Here is a 26,881-nt window from a genome sequence, read left to right on the forward strand (position 1 = left end):
CATAAACTCTACAAAGCCAGAAAATGCAAACTCAGCCCAGTGGGAAGTGTCCCAGTCCAACAAATGCGGTGGTGGCGGTAAGGGTGGTGAGAGGGGCAGCTCTGGTTATGCCTATCCTCCACATCATCGTTTGTTTAAGGCAATTATCAAAACCAGATGATAATTACTGAGGAATATATTTGGAACTGAAAAGGCAGATGGAAAGGGCTTTTAATGTGTTTCCTTTGCCTCAGAGAGACTCAGTAGGAGATATTGGTGAGGTTGGGGGAAACAGGTTTGTAACAAGGATGTGCTTACATCCTAAAGTGGGAGAGGAGGTAGTGCTTCACTAAACCTAACTCACCTAGTATTAAAATTGCACCTTCTTATCAAGAGGGATTTACCCCTGACCCATATAGCCTGTGTGGTCACAATCTTAGGAAGCAATGACACTTTCTCAATGCAATAACAGAGCAGAACAAATGGAATATAATCCATTCCCAAAGTCCATTGCTATAGATCTTTCCTAAGTAGTAGAGATCTATGTCATGAACTTGCAAGAAGGATGAGGCAGAGTTGGTAAGAATAGGAGAGAGGAATAAGTCTTTAGTTTTCATGTTATTGCTGAATATCTTTGGGCTTTAGGGGATTCTGGCTTCCAACTTCAAAACAGAAGATGGACAATGTTAACCCTACTTTAGGTTACTTAAGGAAAAGACTCTTGGAGAAGCTAACATGAGAGGAGATAGAAGTCTCCATCTTATCCCTATCCTCAGCCACTGAAGACATTGGGAAAATTCCTCTTGGTTGCAATCTAGAACTATCTTTCTTGACTGATATAAGTTACCTTCCTCCCAAAGGAGAACTCTTATTATCTATTATATATTCTCAAATCATGCATTCTTTAATTTCAGTTTTGCTATATTGGGACAAATAGTTTTCCTGGTTTATTGGTATGTGTGTGCTCATTGTAGAACTGCTTTGTGGTAGGAAAGAAGTCATGCCTTCCATATAAAGCCTGGATTTCTGCTTCTCCCATTAATGGAACAGTAACCAGAAGTTAGCTTGAACTTGAAAAATCATATCCTTTAGACTACTAATATTTAAGGGAACAAATATAATTATAGCCTAGGATCTCCTCTCTGAAGAGAGCAGAGTGAAGAAGCTTCTGACTCCAGTTTCCTCCTTCTTCTCCTGAAAGGAATTTAAGTCTCTTGAAAAAAGGGAGGGGAGAAGTGGACAGAGATGCTGATTCTGCCTCCTTTTGAGCCACATAATGCCACCCTGCCATACTATTTGCACTGGAACATCCCTTGCTAGATAAAAAAAATAAAGATAAGAAGATAAAAAGTCTAATAGCTTTCTTTCAAGAAGAAAAATAATAATAAAGGGATGTAGTGGAATAGGATTATATGTTAAGGCAACATATTCATATGAGGAAATCCAGGAACTTGAGAGAAATGTACAATGGAGAGTATTTGGGTGCAGCTCAATGGAAAGAGAAACAGTTGGTATGCAAACCATTTGGACAGGAGGAAGAAATAGATAAGTAAGTTCTGGAAACATCACTCTTGGCACAGAGGCATTACCTTAATGCTTAGGAGTAACTCAGCCATCTGGACATGCTAGTTCTGTCTCTCTCTATGTCTCTCTCTCCAGTTCTCTCTTTTTATCTCTATCTCTCTGTCTCTCTCTGAATCTGTCTTTCACTCTTTCCCACTCTCTTGGTTTAGGGGCTTATGAACATATTTTCTGTACATTTTTAGGAAGGCCTCAGCAGATCATATAAATGGAAGAGTTATTGATGTGGCTTGCAAGAACTTTTCTTGAGTGAGGTGAAATTCAAATCTAGGTTTCCTGTTACCAAGTTCACCATTCTTTCTATGTCATCACTTTGACAAAGAGTCTCATGTAATCTTTATAAATATCATGAAGAGATTTAGGATCAACTAGTATAAAATTAGATGACTTCAAAACTTCTTGAATAACTATAGATAAAGAGCAGTCATTTGATCAATTAATTTCAACTTCAGGGAAGTGCTGCCTTTAGAGAACTGTCCTTGGTTCTATACTGTTCAAAATTTCTATCAGTGACTTGAATAAAAGGACAAATGGCATGCTTATCAGATTTATGGATGATTTGAATCTGGGAGAGAGACATGACATGACACTCTGGATGACAGTTTATATCTTTAAAAAGATTCCTATTGGCTCAAATGATGGACTGGATCTAATAAGCTGAAATTTAATAGGGGTAAGTGTAAAATCTCATAATTGAGTTCAAAAGATCAATTTTACAAGTACAGGAGAAGGATAGATATACACCAGTTTACATGAGAAATATCTGAGGGTTTTTTGTGGACTAACAATTTGAATATAAATAAACAGCATGGCATAATAGGAAAAAAAGCTAATGTAACCTAGGATAGCATTAAAAGGTATACCATGTCCAGTATCAGAGAAGTAATAATCCTGCTGGTCTATATATGCCTCATCTCTCTCTTCTCTGATTCTTTAATCCATTACCCAGTGACAAAATATTTTGTCCAATGTACAAGTTTGACCATATTACTCCTCTGCTCAAAAAGTGCAATGATGTCTCCTTATTGTCTTTAGCACCAAAAGTTCCTTCCATATCATGACAACAAGGGTCCTTGTATCATCCCGGTCATATTTCACACTGATAAAATTCATTAATAGGCCACATGGTGTAGTCAAGAGAGACAGTTTTAGAGTCAAGAAGTCGAAAGATTAAGTCTCATTTCTGATGTGTATTGGCTGTGAGATTTTCATCAAATGCCTTTCAGGATCCCAGATAACTGTCTAAGGCTATAAGTTACTAATCTGCATTGGAAAACAAACTTTCTTCAAAAAGATTTACCTAGACTGATGGAATCACAGGTCCAGTAGATAAAAACAACAACAAAAGATCTAATAACTTTTCTTTCTTTTTTAAAAAACCCTTAAAGACCTTTTGTCTTAGAATCAATACTAAGTATTGGTTCTAAGGCAGAAGAACAAGGCTAGGCAATTAGGGTTAAGTGACTTGCCCAGGGTCACAGAGCTAGGAAGTATTTGAAGCTAGATTTGAAACCAGGATCTCCTGCCTCCAGGCATGGCTATCTATTGTTGTATTTGTGAAGCTGTAAAATGACAGAGATCTGTAGGATCAAATCTCTATGATCTTTGTTCTATGGAGAGGACACGCACGCACACACACACACACACACACACACACACAGAGGTTTGACTGAAGGGAGGGGCAGGATCTTGCTGGGTGCTCCTTCACTTCCCCCCTCCCACTAGGCAGTTAGAAAGTCAGTTACAATACAGATATGGTGGGCAATCTGACTAGATATCTTCTTGGCCCAGACAGTAGGTTAGGAAAGGCTGAACTCCTAAAGATGATAACTGTCTCTAAACTATTTCCCCACAGGATTGAATAGGAGAGAGTAGGAGAAGCTTGATGTCTTTGAAGCTCCTCGGCACAGAGGATAGGTTATACTTCTGGGCTACAAAGCAGGTGAAACTCAGCTTGAAGAGGTTGTGAGTATATCCCAAATATGTAACTAGGCACTGCTCCCAATTGATAACAGGTTTAATAATTGGTGGGAATGGGAAGGAAGGGAGATGGAATAAGGATTGATAGGGTCTGGAAAGCCCTCAAACTGTTATGTCCAAGCAGCCCCTCCCCTCAAAGGAGAAAGGTAACTTGAATGGCTAATCTGCTCTCTATCCCTATAAATATTCTCCCTCTATATCTAAATAACTAAACAGATAAACTGTGATATAGATTGAATGTCAAATGAGGGTAAAGCAGTTTGGCAGCTAGGAACTAAAATGGCTTTTCTCAGATTCAAGCCTCAAGCCCCAAGAGCAACCCAGGAACCAAGACCCAGCAAGCAGAGTGACCTGCCTACTCTAATCCCAGGGCTCCAACTCCCTTAACTCCCTTAACTGCCCCCTCTCTCAGAGTTCTTGGGGGGCCCTCTGGAATTCTGAGCTGTAGCCTAAACCCCCCTTTGCAGTTTGAATTCCTCTCTGCAATATGAATCTCACACTATCCACCAATCCCCAATGACTCTTCTAAGTAAATGAACTCATAACTCCCATTTGGAGTAGCTAGATGGAACAATGGATAGATAATTGGGCTTCAAATCAGACACTCATCTTCATGTCTCAAATACCTACCAGCTATGTGATTTCAGGTAAGTCACCTTGCCCTGTTTGCTTCAGTTCCTCATCATTAAATGAGTAGGAGAAGGAAATAACAAACCACTCTAGTATCTTTGCCAAGAAAACCCAATACAATTGAAACAACTGCGCTCTTTGTGGCAAAAATTGGAAAATAAGGGAATGTCCTTCAATTGGGGAATGCCTGAACAAATTGTAGTATATGCTGGTGATGGAAAACTGTTTAACATTTTTAATTTAATTTAAAATTAAATTAAATTTTTATTTTAAATTTACTTTAAAATGTGTCAGGGCCAAATATAGCTTTAAGTCAAGAGCCCTAGATTGACAGGTTACAGTGAGGAAAGGAGGGGGTAAAACACTCCTGATTCTCAAACCCCTCCCCCTCTAACTGCTTCTGCTTCAGTTGGTAATGAAGACAGGAATAAGATTCTTCTGGTGAGTTTCTGTTATGGCTGAAACCCCAATAATGTTTCTTTCTTAAATTTATATTCCTCTCAGGTCAGTTAGAGGAGATATATAGAAATTATTTATCTAACTGTTGAGGACAGAGGAGATCTTAAACTGACAGCCAACAGGATTCAATCTAGAAGTTCAGACTGAATTGTAAGTATCTTCCAAATAATTATCAAGCACAGATTTGAAGGTAAAAAGTTATATTAGGAATTAACAAGGAAAATTAGGGAAGTTAATGAAGGTATATTGAATAAAGGAAAGGTGACCCCGAACTGTTAAATTGATGCCCCTTCCCCCTCCTCACTGGAGGGATGAAGCATTTAACTAAAACTGGCTCGCTTGCTATAGATAAATATCTTACTCTCTATTTACTAAATAATTATATAATTATATTAATGAAGAATAGTACTAACAAATAGGCTAACCCTATGAGTAGAAATTACTAGCTTAAGCTACAATGGTTTCTCAGGAGAAACCCCAAGTCAGCAGAAACAAGCAAAGTCTCTGCTCACATCCAATCCCACAAATAAACTGTCTCCAACCCTTCTCAACTGCCCCTCACCCAAAGTTCTCCAGGGGGGGTCCCCTGGAATTCTGGGTGAGGCTCTCCCTATACCTTTGCAGGGATTCCATGCTTTGCATCTGCACACAACAATACTATTGTGCTCAAAGGAATAATAAACTGGAGAAATTCCATTTGAACTGGAAAGACCTCCAGGAACTGATGCAGTGAAAGGAGCAGATCCAGGAGAACCTTGTACACAGAGACTGACACACTGTAGCACAATCGAACATAACGGACTTCTCTACTAGCAGCAATGCAAGGATCCAGAGCAAGGCTGAGGGATTTATGAGAAGGAAAACTAGCCACATTCAGAGGAAGAACTGTGGGAGGAGAAACACAGAAGAAAAACAACTGCTTAAACACATGGGCTGATGGAGATATTATTGGGGATGTAAACACTAAACAATAACTCTAGTCCAACTATCAATAATATGGAATCAGGTCTTAATCAATGATACATGTAAAACCCAGTGGAATTGTGTGTCAGCTACGGGGGGGTGGGGTGGGGTGGGGATATGGGGAGAGGGAAAGAACGTGAAACATGTAATTATGGGAAAATATTCAAAATTTTAAAAATTTAAATTAAAAAAAAAACAAAAAAAAAACAATTGGAACAACTGAACAACAAACAATTTCAAAGCACTAGCCTAGGCCCTGGGGATACAGTGATAAAATGAAATGAAAATGAAATGAAATGAAAAACATTCTCTGCCCTCATGGAACCTACATTCCACTAAACTTATAGTCTAGATTTCTTCCAACTCCTTGCATTTGCATAGGTCATCCTCACTGCCCAGGATGCATTCCTCCCATATCATAATTTTTTGGAACTTTGTGTTTTCTTCAAGAGGCAATGAAATGTAATGAAAAACATACTGGACTTGTAGTCAAACAGATATTTAGGTCTGAATTCTGCCTTGGACAGTAACTAGTTGTGAAATGGCTGAATAATTGTGGAATATGAAGGTGATAGAAGACTTTTGAACTTTAAAAAATGAGGAAATAGATGATTTAAAAAAACCATGGAAAGATTTACAGGAACTGATGAAGAATGAAGTAGAACTAGAAGAATAATTTATAACATCAGCATTACAAAAATGAACAATTTTAGGGGGCAGCTGGGTAGTTCAGTGGATTGAGAGTCAGGCCTAGAGATGGGAGGCCCTATGTTCAAATCTGGCCTCAGACCCTTCTTAACTGTGTGACCCTAGGCAAGTCACTTCACCCCCATTGCCTACCCCTTACCACCCTTCTGCCTTGGAACCAATACATAATATTGATTCTAAAAGAGGAAGGTAAGGGCTTAAAAAAATGAATAATTTTGAAGACTTTTATAAACTGATGAAGAATGAAATAAGAAGAACAATTTATACAATAACAACACCATAAAAGAACAGATTATCTTTGAAAACTGTAAGAATTATGGAAGGGGGTACTAAATCCCATCTAGAGGAAAGTGGGGGCTACGAGGTCCCAATGAACTTAGAAGAGGATGCGGAGAATTACCAACATAATGGCCATTCATAATTCCAGAGGACTAATGAAATCTGCCATCCAAAATAGAGGTGATAAGTTTAGCATGTAGAATAAGACATATTTATGTATACATATATTATGTGTATCTATATATTATTTGCATCCACTGAAGGATTCTTTTTTTTTTATTATGTATATTTAGTATAAGAAATTTGTTTCCCCACTTCTTAATAGGGTAGTGGATGGCAGAGAAAATAAATTTACATTAATTTTAAAGAGTATGATAAGACGATAGATGTGCAAATGTATGCATGTTCAGATGAGATCATGATATTATTAATTTTACTTAACTTTTGTTTTGTCATCAAAAAGAAGTAATCCATAAATGTTCCTAATATAATAGTAAAACAAACAATATAAATCAGTTAAAACAATTAAATAAAAAACAATCAATATAAATAAAAATAAACCAAGAAAACTTTTTTTAAAAGGACCTAGAGATGGGAGGTCCTGGATTCAAAACTGACCACAGACACTTCCTAGCTGTATGATCCTGGGCAAGTCACTTAACCTCCATTGCCTAGCCCATACCACTCTTCTGCCTTGGAACAATTACACAGTATTGATTCTAAAATGGAAGGTAAGGGTTTAAAAAAAAAAAAGGATCACACTGAATAAAAGGTACCTGATGGACTGTAACCTGTGCTGATGGGGAGAATACACATGCAAATGAAAGCACATATTCGTGAAATTATTTAAGCACATACATATGTGTGTAATATTTTTTTTCCCAAATGACATTTTTGCTCTATTTTAAAAGCAAGGAAGCCCAGGCCAGGATAGGCTTCTTTCATATTGATGTCAAGTATGGCTGGCACCTAGTGGATAAAGTGCAGAACTGCAAGCACTAATAATAGAATAGACATTTTAGCACTAATAAACAAAAATAAAACCAGAATTAGTGATTATTTGCTACTTATTAAGCACAGTACGCGGTTCCAGAAAATATGAAACAGAGAAACCTATTTGACTCTCTATGTAAGGAGCATACAATTGGAGAAAAAAGATATGCAAGAAAGAAACCAGGGAGAGGGATCAGGGAAAGAAGATGTAGGATTTTATATTTCTAAAAGTTAAATGAACTCCAGGATCATATAATGCCAAAATTAGAAATATTCAGTAAATAAACTGCACATAGATATGCATGTATATATTTTCATATATATATATATATATGTGATCATTATCTAAAATGTAAACTTCCATATTTATTAGGCTTCCATCCTTTCTTTTCTTAAATGAAGAAATATTTCCCCATTAGAGTGCCTCTCATTCGCCACAAAATAATTTCAGGGGCTTCAGTTATTTTTTTTTCCAGGGCGAATCTTCCTAATTTCTTTTTCTCTTCTATCTCCCCCAAACATAGCATTCTAAAATGCACACCCTGATCTCTCCTCTCATGTCCCTTTATCTGGGCATTTTACTTTAATCTTGTGAGTTTCTGCCCATACTGGGTTATCTCTGGTTTCCTCCACCAGAGTGTTTACTAAAGCCTTGGGCTCAGTCTTCTTTTTCAGCCATAGGATAGCGTCTGAGAGCTGGCAGGTCTTCCGTACTCTTCCCCCACTCCCCCCACCCCCTCCCCCCTTCCACAGGAACATCCCGAAGACGAGTTTTTCAAACCCAATCTCACCAACTGGGCAACTAAGCGGGAGAACAATTCCTTTTCTGGGACTTTCGAGAAAGAGTCTCATTTGCATTGCAAGAACTACATTAAGAAGTGTAACCTAGTAACTTCCCCGTAAGAACCTAAGAACCGGTGGGTAATGCTACCCTAAATAGAACGAACTTCCACTGGCTGGCTTTTGTGCAGGCACTAATTCTTTTGAGGCGCAGATCTCTATAAAATCCGGTGCGGGCGGAATTGGAGGATGTAAAGGCAACTTCAAACCTGTTCTGGTGCAAAGGTAAGAATGACAACTCTCTTAAAAGGAACAACTTGAATGACACTAACGAACTCATTTTTGGAATACCTTTCAGATGGAGTCCGTTCAACTCTGAAACTGACCTTGTAAGCTGATGATGTGGGACTAATACTGCGCGCAGGGAGGGTCAGTGGTTCTTTTCCCAAGTGCTTTTCAGCTGCTCATCAAGGTGCACCTGGCTTTGGAAATGGAAAATAAATTTCTTATGTTATGGAATGGTATAGGGATTCCTTCTGTCCACTAATTTGTCCTCTCTTCCTCTAAACGCAAATCAAAGAATGTGTGTGCATTTCCTGAAGAATCCTCCTGTGATTGATTAGATGGGATAATTATGTTTGACTTATCTCAAAAATCTTTTATAAAATTTTAGCATTAAAAAAACCAGAAGTTATTTAATGTTTACTAAATATGGATAAAGTTCTTCATTCCAGAATGTATAACAGAGAAACAGATTTGGCTCTCTGGGTAAACAGAATACAATTTGTGAAAAATAAGATACATAAGAAGGAAAGCAAGGAAAGGAGCCATGGAAAGAAGATGTAGGGTTTTATACTTGTCAAAAGTTAAATTAACTCCGAAGACTTGCAAATGATGTTTTATGAATTTAAACAAATGATCAATCTACTTGATTAACCCCTTCCTGGAGCACAGTTCAACGATTTGTCCTCTGAACCTATGGAGGAAAGAATTTTGAATGGTGGGAAAGAAATACAGTTAAGAGAAGAGGAAATTAAGCAACAGGGAAGAAAAAAAAATTCTCTCCTTAAATTAAACATGATCTGAATAGTGAAGGGTAATGTCTGATAATGTTAACATAGTTTTAAAATGTTAATTTTAAATTAAATTAAATTTAAAGTAAATTTAAAATAAAAATTTAATTTAATTTTAAATTAAATTAAAAATGTTAAAATATTTTTAAAGCAATCTATTTCTTTTTGGTGATGTGAAGTTAGAATGTTGTTTTACATATTACATAATATATTATTTCTATATAAATTGTCAAGTTATAGACCACCTTTGCTACATCAGAGGAAAACAAACAAACAAACAAAAAAGAGGTTTTATTGCTGAAGGAAAGGTTGCTCAGTCTGTCTGGGTAAGGCACATTTTTTCCTAATCAAGTTATTCAGCTTCCAAACTGGCAGAACCTAATCTTATGACATCCTTATGGGCAGCACTGAGACTAAGGACTAGATCAGGGGTCGGCAATGTGTGGCTCTCGAGCCATATCTGGCTCTTTTGAGGGCCAGATATGGCTCTTTCTGCAGGAGCCATAAAGTCATTTTTTTTTCAGGTGCTGTAACAGGAGCACGCACTGTGAGCATTGTACGGCTCTCACAAAATTACATTTTAAAAAATGTGGTGTTTATGGCTCTTACGGCCAAAAAGGTTGCCGACCCCTGGACTAGATGATAGCTTTTCATTAATTTTAGCACCTTTTTGGTTTGCCCTTCATAACCTATCTCTTCTACAATTATATCTATGCCAAATAAGAGCAAAAAGTGGGGCAGGGTTCTTTTCAAAAAGATTTCTGACTTTTCCTTTGTAAGCTACAGCGTTGAGATAGACAGTTGCCTTCTTCATGTATGTTGGGCTTCTTGACAGGCTACTCTTCTTGGTAGTTTATCTTAATGTTTTCCAATGTCCTTAGATACATTTGGGAATAGATGAATGGCTCAGACCCAAGGATTGTCAACCTGAAGAGAAACCAGTGTTTGTTTTCTATAGCGGTCTGGGGGCAATGTCTTTAGCTTAATTCCATTCAATATTTTATGTCAATAATTTGGAGGAAGACAAAAATTGTATACATGTCAAATCTGCAGATAATATAAAGAGTATCCAGAAAAGATCCTGACAAAGATGAAGAATTGTAAAAAAGATGAAATGTAAGAGAGAAATACAAAGATCTTCTTTTGGGTTAAAAAAAATCTACTTCATCAATTTAAAAATACTATTTACTTCCTGTGTTTTTCTGGGTAATTAACTTAATTTTTCTAGGCTTCAATTTCCTAAGCCAAAAGATGAGCAAGTGGGACTACAAATTTGAGGTTTCTTCCAACTAAAAATTCTCAGGCCTAAATCTGTAAAGAACTATCAGTTGATAAAAATATTAGATTTCTTCTGCATACTATTAGAGGGCATGATCTAGAAGTTATGATTGGAAGTGGCAAAGAGTGAGACTGCAACTCTATTTAAGAAGCAACTTCTTAACACTTGTGGTTATCTATTCATTTCGTACATGTCTGATTTATTGTGACCCCTTTTTTTCTGTGTTTTCTTGGCAGAGATATGGGAATGGTTTGCCATTTCCTTCTCCAGCTCATTTTATAGATTAGGAAGCTGAGGCAAACAGGGCTGAGTGACATTTCCAGGATCACACAGCTAGAAAGCATCTGAGCCTAGATTTGAACTTAGATCTTTTTGACTCTAGCCTGATGCTCTAGCTATCCACTGTGCCACCTAGCCACTCCAAACATTTTCTAAGATTTAGAGTTGTCCAAAAGTGGAATGAGTTGCCTTAAGATGCAGCTAGCTCCTTACAACTCAAGGTGTTAGAGTAACGGCTTCATGAACACTTTTTAGAGATGTTTAGAGGTGATTATTGCTCAGGCATGGACTTATGAAGTCCCTTCTAACTCTGCTGGTGTGTGCTTCTGTGTTGTATCTTGTATAAAGTTTGGCACTTATTGATTAGAAAGCATTTCTCAAGCACCTGGGGATATAACGAAAAAATGTAAACTTTTTCGTCCTTAAGGAGCTGAACATCAGATGGGGGGAGAAAAAAATGCACAAATCTACAAAATACACTAGATTCCTTTGGGTGGGCACTAGCTGCTGGTGGCAATCAAGAAAAGCTTTCTGTAGAAGGTCTGACCTGAGTTTTAAAGGAAAGGATGACTGAGAGCCAGGCAAGGAAGGAGAGCATTCTAATGATGGAAGACAGGGCAGTAGCTTAAAAATGGGAGATGGGGGTTTGTAAAGAGTAAAGAGAAGGCCAGTTTGACCTGGTGATAGGGTGTGGGAAGGAGAGTAATATAAGGCTTCAGTCAAGTCATGAAGGTCTTTAAATGTGGGATGGGGGAATCTGTATTTGATCTGAGAGGTAATAGCCATTGATCTTATTGAGCATTGGAATGACTTGGGCAGAGCAGAGCGTTAGGAAATGTACTTGGCCAGTTATGTGGAGAATGGATTTGAGAGGGGAAAGACTAGAAGCAGGGGACCAATGAAGAGGCGATTTCAGCAACAATAAGGCGAATGCTGGCATCTGCTTAATAACCTAGAGAAGAAAAAAAAACAATAGGGAGCATTATCATCATCAAGAGTACATCTGTACTGTTAAAACAGATATGGTAAAATCAATATTATGTAAACCATCAAGAACATTTCACTGTCCCAATCTGCTAATTTCAGTGGAAAATAGCAAGTAAGACAAGAGATAACCCACACACGGAGCAGCCAGGAAGCACAGTGGATAGAGTGCCAGGCCTGGAGTCGGGAAGAACTGGATTCAAATTTGGTCTCAGATGTTTCATAGCTGTGTGACCCCGAGTGAGCCACTCAGCCTGGATTGCTGCTCTTCTGTCTTAGAATTGATAGTAAGAATACAAGGGATTTTTTAAAAAAATAATAACCAGCCCTCAATGGGATGAATGGTGTTAGTCTCTTTTTCTTCTTTCTTGAATATTCAAAATACACTGCTCACAGCAGTAGGGAGGAAGAAAGCACTGTGGATGCTCCCAATACTGGCTAATTTTGGAGCACACTGAAAGCTGTCAGAAATTAACTTGAAGCTCTCATCTGTCCACATTTCTTCTTATTATTCATAAGAAAAATCACCAGAGGCTCTACTAGAGTCAAATGTCATTCAGAAGCTGAGCTCCAGAAGTAAATATGCCAGTGCCAGACTCAGCAAGCTTCCTTTTGGCAGGAAGCCTGCCTTTGTATTCTGTAGCAATGATGGTCCTTATCTGGACAACTATTTTTAACAGAATGATCTGAGGGGTTTGCTTCACTGCTGAGTTATAAGAGATGATATCAAGGATATACATTGCTGCCTAGTTTATCTTAAGATTCATTCCAAGTTGTTAATAGAAATATAGCTGAGGTATTATCCATTTTTCCTTTCAAAGGATCAAGGATTTAAAGCTGGAAGCCCAGTCTGTTGAATATATGAACCTGATAAAAAGAAACTTAAATAAAATGGTTTAATTGGATTGAAACAAACTAAGATCATAGGCAGTAAATTCCTTAAAGAGACTGTCCTACTTTTATCTTTATATCACCAGTGCCTAGCATTCTGCTTTGCACATAGGAAGTAGGCCCTCAGTAATTTGTTTTATTAAATGAGAAGACCATAGATTTAGCATAAGGAAGAAACATCAAAGATCCTCTGGATTAATGCCTTTGTGTTATAGATGAGAAAAATGAAATCTAGAAGTTAAGTGATTTGTCCAGCATTGTAGCTAATATGTAATAGATGATAGGTTTTAATCTAGGTCTTTTATCCTGAATTCAGCCTTTGTTCAACCTAGAACTAGCGAGGTAGTGTAGTGGTTGTTATATTCAAACCCTGAGAAATGTTCGTCTCACCTCGATTGACAAGGGAAACAGTTGGAGAGATCGGAATGTTCCCAGATGCCATGAGCTAGGGGCAAAAGTCGGTTGGCCATCTGGGGGGGGGTGGGTCTCTGATGGTCGGTCATTGGTTCTCTCTCTGAATCTCCCTATATCTTTAGGTCTCTGAATCATGTTAGTTCTTTAGGTCACTGGGTCCCTGGATGGTGAAGGGAGGAAGGGAGGTCTGAGAAGAAGAGGGTGGTAAGGTTTAAATACTTCCTGAAGGCTGTGAAGGCAAATATATTACTAAACTGATAATAAGAAAGCTGAGAGGAAATCACCAACACAGGTGCAGCAAGGGCTGTCACTTCTCTGGTTTGACAGTGGCCAAGCTGAACCAGAGGGGTCATGAAGAACAATAGCTCCAGCTTTACTGAATCAATAGCTTCTAGCCCTGAGTGATTATAGATTATAGATATGAGATTGACAATCTGTATCCTGATTATCTTTTCCCTAATTAAGATCATAGATAAAGTACTTAATAAGTACCTTCCTGAGTGGTCATTATATCACGACCTTTGGGGAGGGTGCAAATGCAGTCAGATGAACAACGTGATCCAAGGCTAATTAGAGCCCAATATTAATAATTGATACAACCCCAGGTGGGACCTGAAAGGGTTACCCATCCACCTGACCGTTCAGGGTCCTTCCCAGGTAACTGTTATTTAGAAGGGAAGTTATAACATCCAGAAAGGGTGTTTGGGGTTGGTGTTCCCCATCACCAGCACCTAGGGGAGAATACAGAGATACAGATCAACCTCACCTATATCCATTTCTCCCATAGGACATCCTTTCTTTATAACATGGTTCAGGTGTCAAGAAGACCTGAGTTCAAATCTGCCCTCAAACTCTTTAACTCTGGGCAAGTTGTTATAAGATAATATGGGGTATTATCTGTAAACCTCTTAGAATAGTGCCTAACATACAGGCACTTAAATGCTTCCTTCCTTCCTTTTTTCCAATATCACATTATGGATGAAGGGTGAAACCCTGAGAGGTTGCCCCAAATCACAAAGGTAGTAACAGAACAGGGATCTAGATATAGGTTCTCTGATTCCTAATTCAGTGCTCTTGCTCAGGATCAGTAAGCTACATCACGTGCATTAGGTACCTTAGATTGGAGCATATCACAGGTGAAAGGCTTCATGGTAGAAGGGACCTTCTTAGCAATCATCTAGTCCAACCCTGTTATTTTACAGATAAGGAAACTGAGGTCTAGGGAAGGAAGAAAGAGATTTAAGCATTTATAGAGAACCCACAACAATGCAAGTGCCTTACAAATATTATCTCATTTGAACCTTACAATCACCCTGGGAGGTAAGTGCTTTCATTGCTACTACCAGTTAGCATTTATATAGTATTTACTATGTGCCAGGCACTGTGCTAAGCACTTTATAAATATGATTTCATTTGAGCCTAACAATAAACTCTGGGAAGAAGGTGCTGTTATCCAAATTTTATGGATGAGCAAATTGAGGGCAGAGGGGCTAAGTGACTTGCCCACGGGATCTAGGCCTAAATTTGAACTCAAGTTCAATTCTTGAAATCAAATCTTCCTCACTCCAGGTCCAGTGTTTTATTCACTGTATCACCTCCATGAAGACCAGCCTGTGTCCTCAACAGGGGATCTCCAGCAGGGAAAGATGAACTATCCCACTTCTAAATAAATGGTTTGAAGAGCTGTGCCTGTAGGTTCACACTAGGCTTCACCAGTCAGGCTGAACTTATCCTAAACTGCACATCTGAATAATCCTGTGTGTTAATGAACATAGTGTTCACTTTTATATAGGAAGATGCTTTTCTTCTGGTCTGTACATGAGCCACATGTATTTTTCTAAATGAAAGCACACACATATAATTTGTCTTCTGGTTAGTGACTACAGTTGCTTTTTTATCATTATCATTAAAAAAAGTCATCTCACAGGTAATTCAAATGTTTTGTTAATTTGGCAACATTTTTAGAGCCTTCAAATATAAGATGAGGCAGAATGGCATGCAGAGATTAGCCTTGGAACTTGGAAGATCTGAGTTCAAACCCTGATGCTCATTGTGGCACTGGACAAATCATATGATCTCTCAGCCAGCTCTCTAAAATTATAAATAGCAGAGCAATTGCTGATCTGCATTGGTAGACAGAGTTCCCTATGTGAATTAAATCACAAGTGTGATCTAAAAAAACCAACAAGATACTACCCTAGGTACTTCAAGATGAGGAAGGTATAGTTCCTTCCTACCCTCAGGATATGAACCATATTTTCTGCAATTCTCCATGACTGCCTTTGCTTAGCATTTTGAAATGGGTTATACTGCATCTTTTTTTTAGCAGATTCCCCATGTCTTTCTGTCTGCCTAGAATCTGATCAGGAAAAATGCTATTAGCCACTTGTTAAATATTTCTAGCCCAGACAGGACTAGATAGGAAAAGTATTCTTTTAATCCTAGAAGACTGTTTTCTCACTAGATTGTTGAAAATTTGATCCTTACATTTGAAGTGTGGTCCTATGAATGACTGATAAAATTGCTTGATAAAAATGACAAATAAAATTGGGATAAATCTGAGTCTCCCGCCTATATGAGTAAGGCATCACTATTATTTTAGTGGTGTCAGATGCTATTAACTTTCCAACTACACACTAGAAAGCTGTTAATATTGCTGACATTATCATCAGAACTGATTTCGCAAAATTAAATAAAAGATAGTGTGGTCCGAAGGAAATTGATGTGACCAAGTGTAGCATATATTTTGTCAGAAATTCCAACTGATTCAGTACATATTTTAGTAAGCACCTAGTATGTGCCAGATATTATGCTAAGGAGCTTACAGCAGGAAAGCCAACACATGGAGGGGATGCATTAGAGGAGGTGGGAAGGTGTAGAAATCAAGGGGATACTGAATGCAGGGAAAATGGTTCCATGGAGTTGAAATCAAGAGCTGCAGATGCCAGGTAGAGTGACCTGAAAGTCCACTATCCATCCTCTGAAGAGGAAGACTTCGGGAGTTTAGTTCTCTACCCTTCAGCACTTGGGAGAGGAGATGAAGCTGAGGGAGATGTTATCAAATGCTTAAGCCAGTAGTGTAATGAAGACATTAGAAGTGATGTGCTTTTCCTGGGAGAGGCATCTTGTTTCAGGGAGGTGAAACAAGGCAGAGATACAGATACAAAGTGATGACTAAGAATTCATCAACCTTGATGATGCTCTGAGGAATGGTGCCTCCATCTATAGATAGACAAGTTCTAGCAAGATTAATTAGACTCATCAAAACTGGCAAGAATGAAAGTCTGGAACAAGAAATGATACTGTTGCCTAAGCTTCATAGATCTGTAACTTGGAGCTCCTGGAAAAAGGCCAAATCTCAAAGTTCTAAAACAGTGCTTGATTTGTGCTTTGTTTCAGCTTCTTGCCTGGATATTTCCCCTCCAATTTGGTCAGATTATGGATGTGTGTTCAAGTTCTACTATGCATTCTGTCTTGCTTGAAGAAACAGAAAAAATAGAGGAACAAGTCAAGTTCCAAGAAAATGAATCAATTCCCAAGTTACAGGAAAATGTTGTTCATTCCCGTGTTACAGGAGAATGCCAAGACAACAAAAAAGGTAACATTTCCTGCTGCATAAATACATTGGACATTTAGTTTATAATTTGAAAGCTTGTATAATTAGCATGGTAGGTACACTTGTAAGCTTTTTCAGGACTTGGATGATATTTTATTATTTTAATTATTATATGGGGTTCCAATTTTTGTAATTTTGCTCTAATGGCATTTGTGTGTGACAAAAGAACAATTCATGGGAGGTGGGGTGAGGGTGTCATCTGACCGATGTCATCTGATATAACCTAAAATGCCCTTAGCTTTACTACAGAACCCTTAGAACATTCAGACATTTCTTTAATGAGCTATCTTCCTCAAGTGGGCTAAGCGCTCTTTGAGATCAAGGAATGTCACACTTTAAGACATTTGTTTCCTTAGCATTAGTACTTGGCACATAGTGAGTTATAAGTGACTTTCTTACATTCAATTTCGAATACCCAGGTAGCAATATTTAATGGTAAAATAGTTTAACAGAAAAATCTAGCAGGATCATCTAGATTGGAACCTAGATTGGGTGATTTTTCAGTAGCCACCTCTATTTGGGTGGATTCAAAAAATGTATTCATTATCCACCTGACAAGAAGACATAAAAGCCTCTTATTACAATATCTGTAAAGTGCTTTTCAAACGATAAAGTTCTACATTATTATAAATTGTTATTATTATCTTTAGTTTAAGTATGGCCAATAGTAATGAGTGAACATACTAACACTGTTCCCTTCTATTTAGAACTACTTTTATTTGGATTCTTTTGCTCTGTAAACTTGTCCATACATATCTAGTGATCAGCATGGAGTATTTAGCAGCTTGAAATCACATAAATATTGGAAAGAGAATTAAAAGTGTTAGGCAGAGATCTGAGAGATCTTTTGGGATTGATTACCTGGATTTTTGCATGTCTGAATATTCACATACATAGATATTTTACCATTATAGCTATAATGGACTAAATGATTAAATCTGGTTTTAAGTTTGGAATTACTTAGCATTCCCCTATCTATAAAGAGTTAATTAAAAAAAGGTTTCTATTGTAATACCTTTACTGCACTATTGCAAATAAATAAAATACATTTTATTTTCTTACCCACAGAGCTCAATGATGAAGGATCCTCTTCTCTTCCAAGTCCCCAGAAATTTCTTCCTACAAATTATGCTAGTTATACTAAGGAATATTATTCATATGCAGGAAAGAATATTATTATTCAAGAATCAATAGAGAGCTATGGAGCTGTAGTGTGGCCAGGTGTAAGTTAATTGTAAATCTTATGACTAAAAATTTTTGAAATGTAAAGCCACTATATTTGTCATACATATTTACCACATATGTGTGTGTGTGTATCAAGTATCTATTTATGTACATATGTATCTATATCTATGGGGAAAGGGGGAAGAAAACAAGAATTTATTAAGTATTTACCACATGCTAGACACTATGCTACCATGGCCATGGTAGGCCAGAATGCCTTTATTTCAAAGTTTCTTTGTAGCAGAAAAAGAATCTATTCACTCTGTCAGAAAACTTGAGAATGTGGATTTAAGAATGCTTAGAAACATTTGTAATAACAAACTTTGACCAACATATTGGTGCCTTGGTCTCCTAAGAGCCATAAGATGGAGAATCCTTCCAACTCCAATTTCAAAATTCTTCTCTGGGAAAGGTCACAATTTTGAGTTGAAAAGAACTTTAAAGGTTATCCTCATTTTACGAATGAAGAAACAATTAAGTGACTTGCCCTATGAAGTACTAGATTTAAAGCTGGTGTTCGAACCCAGTTCCTCTGACTCCAAATAGAGTTCTTTTTCCTCTAAACTTGTGTGTTTTGGTGTATTAGTTCAGTTCCGTTTCAAGAGAAGCTTGTGGCAAAGACAAGTGTTGATACCTAAAAAGCACTCCCACTTTGGGAGGAAAATTGCTTCCATGTGACAGCTGAAACCTGTTGTCAGATATGTAATACAATTATCATCATAATACAAAGAACAGCACACGCACACACACACACACACACACACACACACACACACACACACACACACACACGTAATTTAAACTGAATACCCCTAACACTCTGGAGATGGGGTAAGAGGCAGGAAAAAAGTTAATATATGGTTATGATCTTTTTTATACCAGGATGCTGTTCCACATAAACAAAACATGAACCATTTGGTAAAATGTTATGAAACAGTATTGATCATTTCAGAGATAGAACTGTAAGATAATTCCATCCTAGTCTCATAAAATCTTGAAAGTAAATGGGGTCAAAAAGCCTTTAAAATAGATACCTCTTTAGAAATTAATGACCTCCCCAATCTGACTCTACGCTCCATTTTGATTATACATTGCTATCTCACGCACTCTTCACTCTTTAAATTGAACTTTTTTTTTGGCCTTCCACAACATTCCATCTCTCATCTCTGCACTTGTGCTTGTTGGTTGGTCCCCTATACCTGAAATACTTTCTCTTTACTTCTGTCTCCTTTTGAGACTCAAGGACCACCCCCTTGGAGTTTTGCTTATCTTCCCCATTTATTAATGTAACCTTCCTCCAAATCATTATTTTGGGGATGGGGATAGGGAGTGAGGGGCAAGAGAAGAGATATCTTCCCTATCTACATTTCTCTATTTTTTGTACGATGTAAGCCCCACATCTAGCGGAGTCTGGGCACTTAGTAAACACTTCACATTTGCTCACAGAACCTAGAATGCATAGAAATGGCTTTTGAAATACTGCGCTTTCTTTGGGGGAGGGGACATCGATAGCACCGATTTCCCTGGTATTGGATGCCTGGGGTAAGGATGCTCCCTCTACAAGGCAGAGCAATAACTGTCCAGGGCCATAAAGCCAGCAAGTCTCAAAATGGGTCTTCCTGACTCCGAGGCCAGCCACTTGTCTGTTTTGTTGCATGGCTTCACATAGGGCTCAAGTTGTTGCTTTTAAATCCTGATGCATCTTAAAAGATAATTTATGTCCAAATATCAGTATTTTCCTCACATATCCCTCCTTACGGACCTCTTTATTCTTGTAAAAAGAAACCTCAAAAGGTATACAATCTCCATTGAAATCTATAACAATAGCTTACATTAATTTAATTGTAAAGTGATCTTCACAATAATCTTGTGAATTGGTAGTGTAAATATTATTACACGTGAAGAAGCTGGGGCTCAAAGAGCTTAAAATGGCTTGCTAGGTTTTACAGTTGTTAAAATTTCAAAACTGGGATGAGAATCCAGATTTTCTGACAGTCTAGTATATATACTTCCCCCTGCACCGATGTTTCTCTAATCTGTATAAATACAAATAAGGAATATTTTTTGGAGGGGCAGAGGGCCTGGAAAAGTCCTATATGGACCAATTTATATATGGTTACTAAATGACCATTAAAGGGGGGAAAAAAAGAAAATCTTCTATATTCATCCCAACTTTTTTTTTTTTCAAACCCTCACCTTCTGCCTTAGAATCACTACTGCGTATTGGTTCCAAGGCAGAAGAGTGGTAAAGGCTAGGCAGTGGGGATTATGTGACTTGCCCAGGGTCACACAGCTAAAGGTGTCTGAGGCCAGATTTGAACCCAGGACCTCCCATCTCTAGGGTCTCTAGGCCTGGCTATCACCTAGCTGCCCTCTATCCATTTCAATTCAAATAATGTACCAGAAGAGAAAAGTTACTCCAAAAAGTTTTACAGCAAAAGGATTAGAACAATTAGGGAGTAGCTACGATCAGCTAAAATGAATTACTTTCATTTAGTACTACAATTTATTTATTCAGCAGGAGCCAAGGGAATGTGACAGTATAGGGCCACAGATCCCTTTAAATCCTTGGAGACTGTTTTAAATACTAGTATTATCACACAGGATATTACAGATTTCTTTGCCATCTTCATTTTTAAGATATTATAATTCAATACTGCCATTTAAATCTTTAAAAACATACTAGATTTGGAGTCAGAAGGCCTAGGTTTGAATTCTACTTTTTGCCTTTTACTACCTCTGTGTCTTTTTGCCACATTACTATCCATACTTTGGTTTGCTCATCTGTAAAATGGGAGTGTGAGGGGATGGACTAGCTAAATCGAAATCTCTTCAAGTTCTAAGCTTACAATCTTGTGGTCCTGCTTATCAGTAGCTGTTAAATTCCATACTCAAAAGAACTTCTGGATTCCATACTTAAAAACAATTTGGAATTGGAAAGGGTATTTAAGATCCATTTATTCCAAATCTTTTTTTTTTTTTTTAAACACAGGAGAAAACTAAACCAAATAATTTCCTAGTTCACAGGTTTTAAATTGGATAAGGATCTTGGAGAAAGTCCATCTCTATTATGACAAAGAAACTAGGGCCTTGGAATTGCTTTCCTCCATAGCTAACTAAGGCTAGAATTTTGATCTCTAATCTTTTGGTTGTGTCTAACTGCAATATTTAACTATTTCTTAGGCTGTAGCTTTGTGCCAATATTTGGAACAACACAGTGAAGAACTCAAGTTCCAAGATGCCACAGTAATTGAAATTGGGGCTGGACCAGGCCTTGTCTCAATTGTGGCTAGTCTATTAGGTTAGTACGTCAAATTGTTTTATAGCTTTTCTGAAAATAAGATTGTTGTAAAAATATAGGAATTCTTCAGTTTTAGAATTCCTATTTCAATTAAGTTAAGGAAATGCTAAGGCTCTGGGTAAGAAAATGTGATGTAAATAATAATAAGGTGCAGGAAAATATAAAATTATAGACATCATACAAAGACATTCACAAAATACCAACCACAGTTTATGAGTAAAATAATTCTTAAGTTTGGGAGTATATGGCTAAATCTGGTTATGTTCTAACCTTCCCATTTTAGTTAAAACTTACTGAGAGGGGGCAGCTTGGTGGCTCAGTGGATTGAGGGCCAGGCCTAGAGACAGAAGGGCGTAGGTTCAAATCTGGCCTCAGATACCTCTAGCTGCGTGACCCTGGGCAAGTCACTTAACCCCCACTGCCTAGCCCTTACCTCTTTTCTGCCTTGGAACCAATACACAGTATTGATTCTAAGGTGGAAGGTAAGAGTTTAAAGAAAACCAAACCCTTGATGCAGACATGGTTGGGGATGTAGACCCAAAAGGACCACACCAATGCAACTATCAATAATATGTAAATAAGTCTTGATTGATCACACATGTTAAAACCAGTGGAAATGTGTGTAGGATATGGGGGTGGTGGTGAAGGGGAAAGTAAAAACAAGAATCATGTAACCATGGAAAATTTTTCTAAAAATATAAAATATTTAAATTTTAAAAAATAAAGAAAACCAAACCCAAATTTATGTATGAATGAGTATGAAACTATGCCTTTTATTTCCTTTGTATCTCCTCCAGAATGTTTAATATAATTGATCATATTATGGTGCCCATTAGACCCCCAAACATTACCTGGTAATTGCTGACTTTTTTTCTTTCTTAGGAGCACATGTCACTGCAACTGATCTTCCCGATGTGCTAGGAAACCTTCAATATAATATTTTAAAAAATACCCACAAATCTACAATGCATCAACCTGAAGTGAGAGAACTAGTATGGGGGGAAGATCTTGAACTGAACTTCCCCAAGTCATCTTACTATTATGATTTTGTCTTAGCCACTGATGTGGTGTACCATCATTACTTTCTGGATAAACTGCTGACGACAATGATACATTTGTGTCAGCCAGGGACAGTGTTGCTCTGGGCAAACAAATTCAGATTCAGCACAGATTATGAATTTTTGGAAAAATTCAAGCAAATTTTCAACACAACACTACTTGCTGAATTTCCAGAGTCTACAGTCAAGATTTTCAAAGCAACACTAAAATGGGACTAAAATGAAATGGAAATATAAAGAAGAACGCTCTCCATATCTAGAGAAAGAACTATGGGAGTAGAAACACAAGAAAAACATGGGGTTTATCACTTGGTTATATGGGTATATGATTTGGGGTGGTGGTTTTGAAAAGATTATTACAAATATGAATAATATGGAAATAGGTTTTGAGTAATAAGACATGTAGAAACCAGTGGAAGTGCCTGTCAGTTCTGGGAGGGGGGAGAAAACATGAATCATGTAACCATGGGAAAATATTCTAAAAAAATAAAATAAAATAAAATGGAAAAAACGCATCATGTTAGTATGCTGTTTGAAGCAAGAGCAGATATACACTCATTACATTTGAAACCAAACACATAAATACATGAGAAATGAAGTAAGCTGAATTTAAGCAAGTATGTTTTTAAAGTGTTTTGTAGACATACTTAACTTCAGAAACAATGTCATACTTACATACACACCTCAAATCTTAATACTAAAGAAACTATAATGAGTATTACATATTGGGAAATAGTACAAATTTACCTTATTGATTTTATGCTCATATAGTAGAAATAAACACCCCTAAACTAGCTGAATCCCATTTAGCTTACATGTTTGTTTGTTTTTAAACCCTTACCTTCCATTTTGGAGTCAGTATTGTGTATTGGCTCCAAGACAGAAGAGTGGTAAGGGTGGGCAATGGGGGCCAAGTGACTTGCCCAGGGTCACACAGCTGGGAAGTGTCTGAGGCCAGATTTGAATCTAGGACCTCCCGTCTCTAGGCCTGACTCTCAATCCACTGAGCTACCCAGCTGCCCCTCATAACCCATTCTTAACTCAGCTGTCTTCCAGACTTCACACCAGCCTCCTCTGGCTACAGCTAACCGAAGATGCCCTGACCTGGGATACATTTTCTTTGCTAAAAGTAGCATCTATACTTGGTTGGAAATAATCATAAGCTACTAGGTGTTATTTATAATAGCATCTAACTACCACTTATTCCCTGTTACCATCAGAAGAATGAAGAATATTTAATAAGAGAAAGGGTTAGGAAAAAAAATCAATGAACAGTTACTATTCATAGGAATATCAGGAATCATTATTCCATGTTTGCAAGAATTCTTTTATTGGAAGCAAGCAATAATATGCAAATAAGCATCCCAAATGGGATACTATTCAAAGGGATATTTGGAGCTTCCCACCCTGAATGGAGGAATACTAATAATTTATTGGAACAGAATGAGAACTACAGGCCATGTGCAAAACTATATACTGGGCTCAGAGCGTCTTTAGGATGTCTTTTGTCTTTAAAGGGGTAATAAGTGTACAAATAAATGTAATATAGAATGCATATCAGGAACATAAAGACTCTGTGTCATGTAGTTTCCAGAATGTTTTTTGTAGAGGTCTTAACCCAAATACAATTTCTAAAGAGTTTTTGACACTAAACTATTATTACTATAGTTACACACTGAACTGAAAAAAAGACCAATAAGGCTGTATAATATCACTTAGATTGTAGGGTGAAGTTGTAAACAGCTTAAAACCCAAACCTTCCAGGTTTGAGAATGTTTCGTGTATTAGTGATGATAAAATTATTTTTAGGTAGGATTTGAAACTATTGCATTTTTGATCTAATATCTATTATTCTTTAATAATGACATTTAACAATTTTATAATGTATGCCACTGGGAAGCCACTTTGGGTTTGGTAAAAGTTGACCCTATAGTCAATCTTTGAGGAAGGTAATTATTCTATAAAATATATTGGTATTGGCTAATGCTTCTCAAGTATTTAGTTCAATCTCAAATGAATTATGCCAGATTACTTAATTCATCACAAACATTAGGCATCTATTGTGTGTAAGATATTGTGTTCACTTGTTTCTGGGGAAACACACAGGACGACCTCTAATTCTACTCTTCATTATCCAGGCCAGGTGGTAACAGAAGGCTCCACTTTCATCCTGATGGCAGTGTCTATAGTCTAGTGTAGTTTCTAGCGTGCCATCATTCTACATCAATGTGCATTCAGCACACTTCCATCCCAAGTTTGATGATAAATGGCAATATTGAATTTACTCAGCACTGTACTTAAGGGTAATTTTATCAGTCTAAAAAAATTGCCCATTTTCCCTTTTTTCCCCCCAAATTTGAAAAATTAAATTATCTTGTAATTTTTATTCTTCAAACCTTGTTAACTGAAGAGAAAGGACTTTTGGATTATTGGAAGATAGCGAGCATAGAAACCAAAGCAGAGACATAAGAGAGGTGGCTCTAAAGGTAAAGTCTGTTTCTTTGAGGAGTTCATTTGTGCAAGCACATAAAAGCATATCTACCCTGTGCTAAGATTGTTACATAAAAATCCTCATTTATGGCTCCTCAATTTGCAGTTCCCCAAGTCCCTTTGCAGTGTCAGCTGGAACAGGCAAATCTCCTTTACTTTTCTTACAAGAAACTGGGAAGAGGTGCCAGGGCTCTTAACCTTCAGTATAGCTTATGTCCTGCTGGGTCTATTGGCACTTGTCAGAATTCAGTTCCTCTTATACCATACCTCTCTCATGTTAGTCATTTTGCACAAGTGATGACTTCATTATCACCTCTTGCCTGGACTTTTGGTTCATGTAGTCTTTCCTCTTTGATCCTGTTTCTGAAAGTGCGTGCTGGACCATGCCCTTCCCCTGTGCTAGAAGCTTCAGTGAGTTACAAATTCCTTTTTGGCATTTAAAGCTCTTTACACAATATAGTTCATCCTATCTTTCTAGTGTGATTCCATATAACTTTCTTCTTTTTCTCTAAAGGGGCTAAATTGGCTTTCTTGCTGTTGAACACATCTTGCTATTATTTCATTTCCCATGGCATTGCTTCTACAAGATCCATTGTGGCATTTATAACTTTCACAATATAACCCAAGACATATCTTTACAAACTCTCTGCTGTACATATTATGTCACAGACAAAGCCATTCTATTGCTGCTCTTCACATGATATCTCTTTTCTGATCATTGATGCCACCACTCCAGCCCAGAATGGCCCATCTTCCTAATCCTTGCTTGTTGAAGTGCCTATCTCTCTTGAAGGCTCGGTTCAAGTGCCACCTCCTTTAAAGGCCTTTCCAGAGTCCCTCCATTGTTATTACCCTCCACAGCAACATGCATTTATCAGGCCTGATACAATATAAGGTCTTTGAAGGTGTGGACCATCTCATTTTTGTATTTATATTCCAAGTGAGGCAGACATTAACACCTTCATTTTATAGGGGTCAAATGACAACCAATCACACAATTAGTGGTGGCACCAATCATAACCTATTTAATATTTATGATGTTATTACATCAATCTCATGTCAAAATAGTATTTAAAATCTAATCCCAAGCATAGAAAAAACTAATTAGGAAAATTACTAGGAATCACTGAGCCAATGAACTGGGAGGTTATGTTTAGAAGATATGTTTTGGGATACCTCTTATTTGGTATCATGGAAGCCAATGGCACTATTTTTACTTTTCATGCTGGATTCAAAGGAGTGGATGGGGGAAATAAGTAGAACATGCACCAAGGTTAGTGATGATATTTTAAAAATGTGAGTACTTCCCATGGGTCCTATCTACATTAATGGGATCTCAGGAAAGACTTCAGGAACTGTACTGTAGGGCCAGAGGTAAGGGTGGAGAGAGGTGCTTGTCTATCTTCAAAGTTCGTTGATTCTAGAATTCAGGTATTCAGAACTCCAACTAATACTCAATGGTTTGTCTACCAGATAATTTTAAAGGAACTATTATAAAGTAATAAAAGAGCTGTGTGGGTAAATATGGAATAGTCATTATCACGATTCCTTGTGCTTTGAGGGCAAAAAGAAAGAAAAATTTAATGTATGGTCAACTATAGAGTTGAATAGTACAGTTAGAACTTAAAATATATGAAAATACAATCATCATATCTAGATTTAGAGTTAGAAGGGGACCTGAAGATCATCTAGTCCAATCCTCTCATTTTACAGATGAGAAAACTCAGACTGACAAAGATTAAGAGTTTTATCCATGGGAACACAACTGGTAGGTGGCACAGGAAGAATTTCAGTAATTTCAATCCTACAAAGAACATTTCAACATAAAATACTGCACTAACGAAATTTAATGTATATTTCTTGTTAAGTGCTACCTGCTTTTCAAAATTTTATTTATGAAAAATTAAGACCAACTTGAAG

The 26,881-nt window shown here is 37.4% G+C and overlaps 1 protein-coding gene across 1 annotated transcript; it reads left to right on the top strand.

Moving 5' to 3' along the window:
* Positions 1–8,573: 8,573 nt before the first annotated feature.
* Positions 8,574–22,760, top strand: METTL21C (methyltransferase 21C, AARS1 lysine). Its single transcript, XM_044667190.1, has 5 exons — positions 8,574–8,637; positions 16,672–16,870; positions 17,957–18,111; positions 21,296–21,413; positions 22,296–22,760. Exons 2-5 carry the CDS (start codon positions 16,711–16,713, stop codon positions 22,688–22,690), a joined length of 828 nt encoding a protein of 275 aa, XP_044523125.1. The 5' UTR covers positions 8,574–8,637; positions 16,672–16,710; the 3' UTR covers positions 22,691–22,760.
* Positions 22,761–26,881: the final 4,121 nt, after the last annotated feature.

Source organism: Gracilinanus agilis, chromosome 3 (assembly GCF_016433145.1).
Source record: "Gracilinanus agilis isolate LMUSP501 chromosome 3, AgileGrace, whole genome shotgun sequence".
Lineage (NCBI taxonomy): Eukaryota > Metazoa > Chordata > Mammalia > Didelphimorphia > Didelphidae > Gracilinanus > Gracilinanus agilis.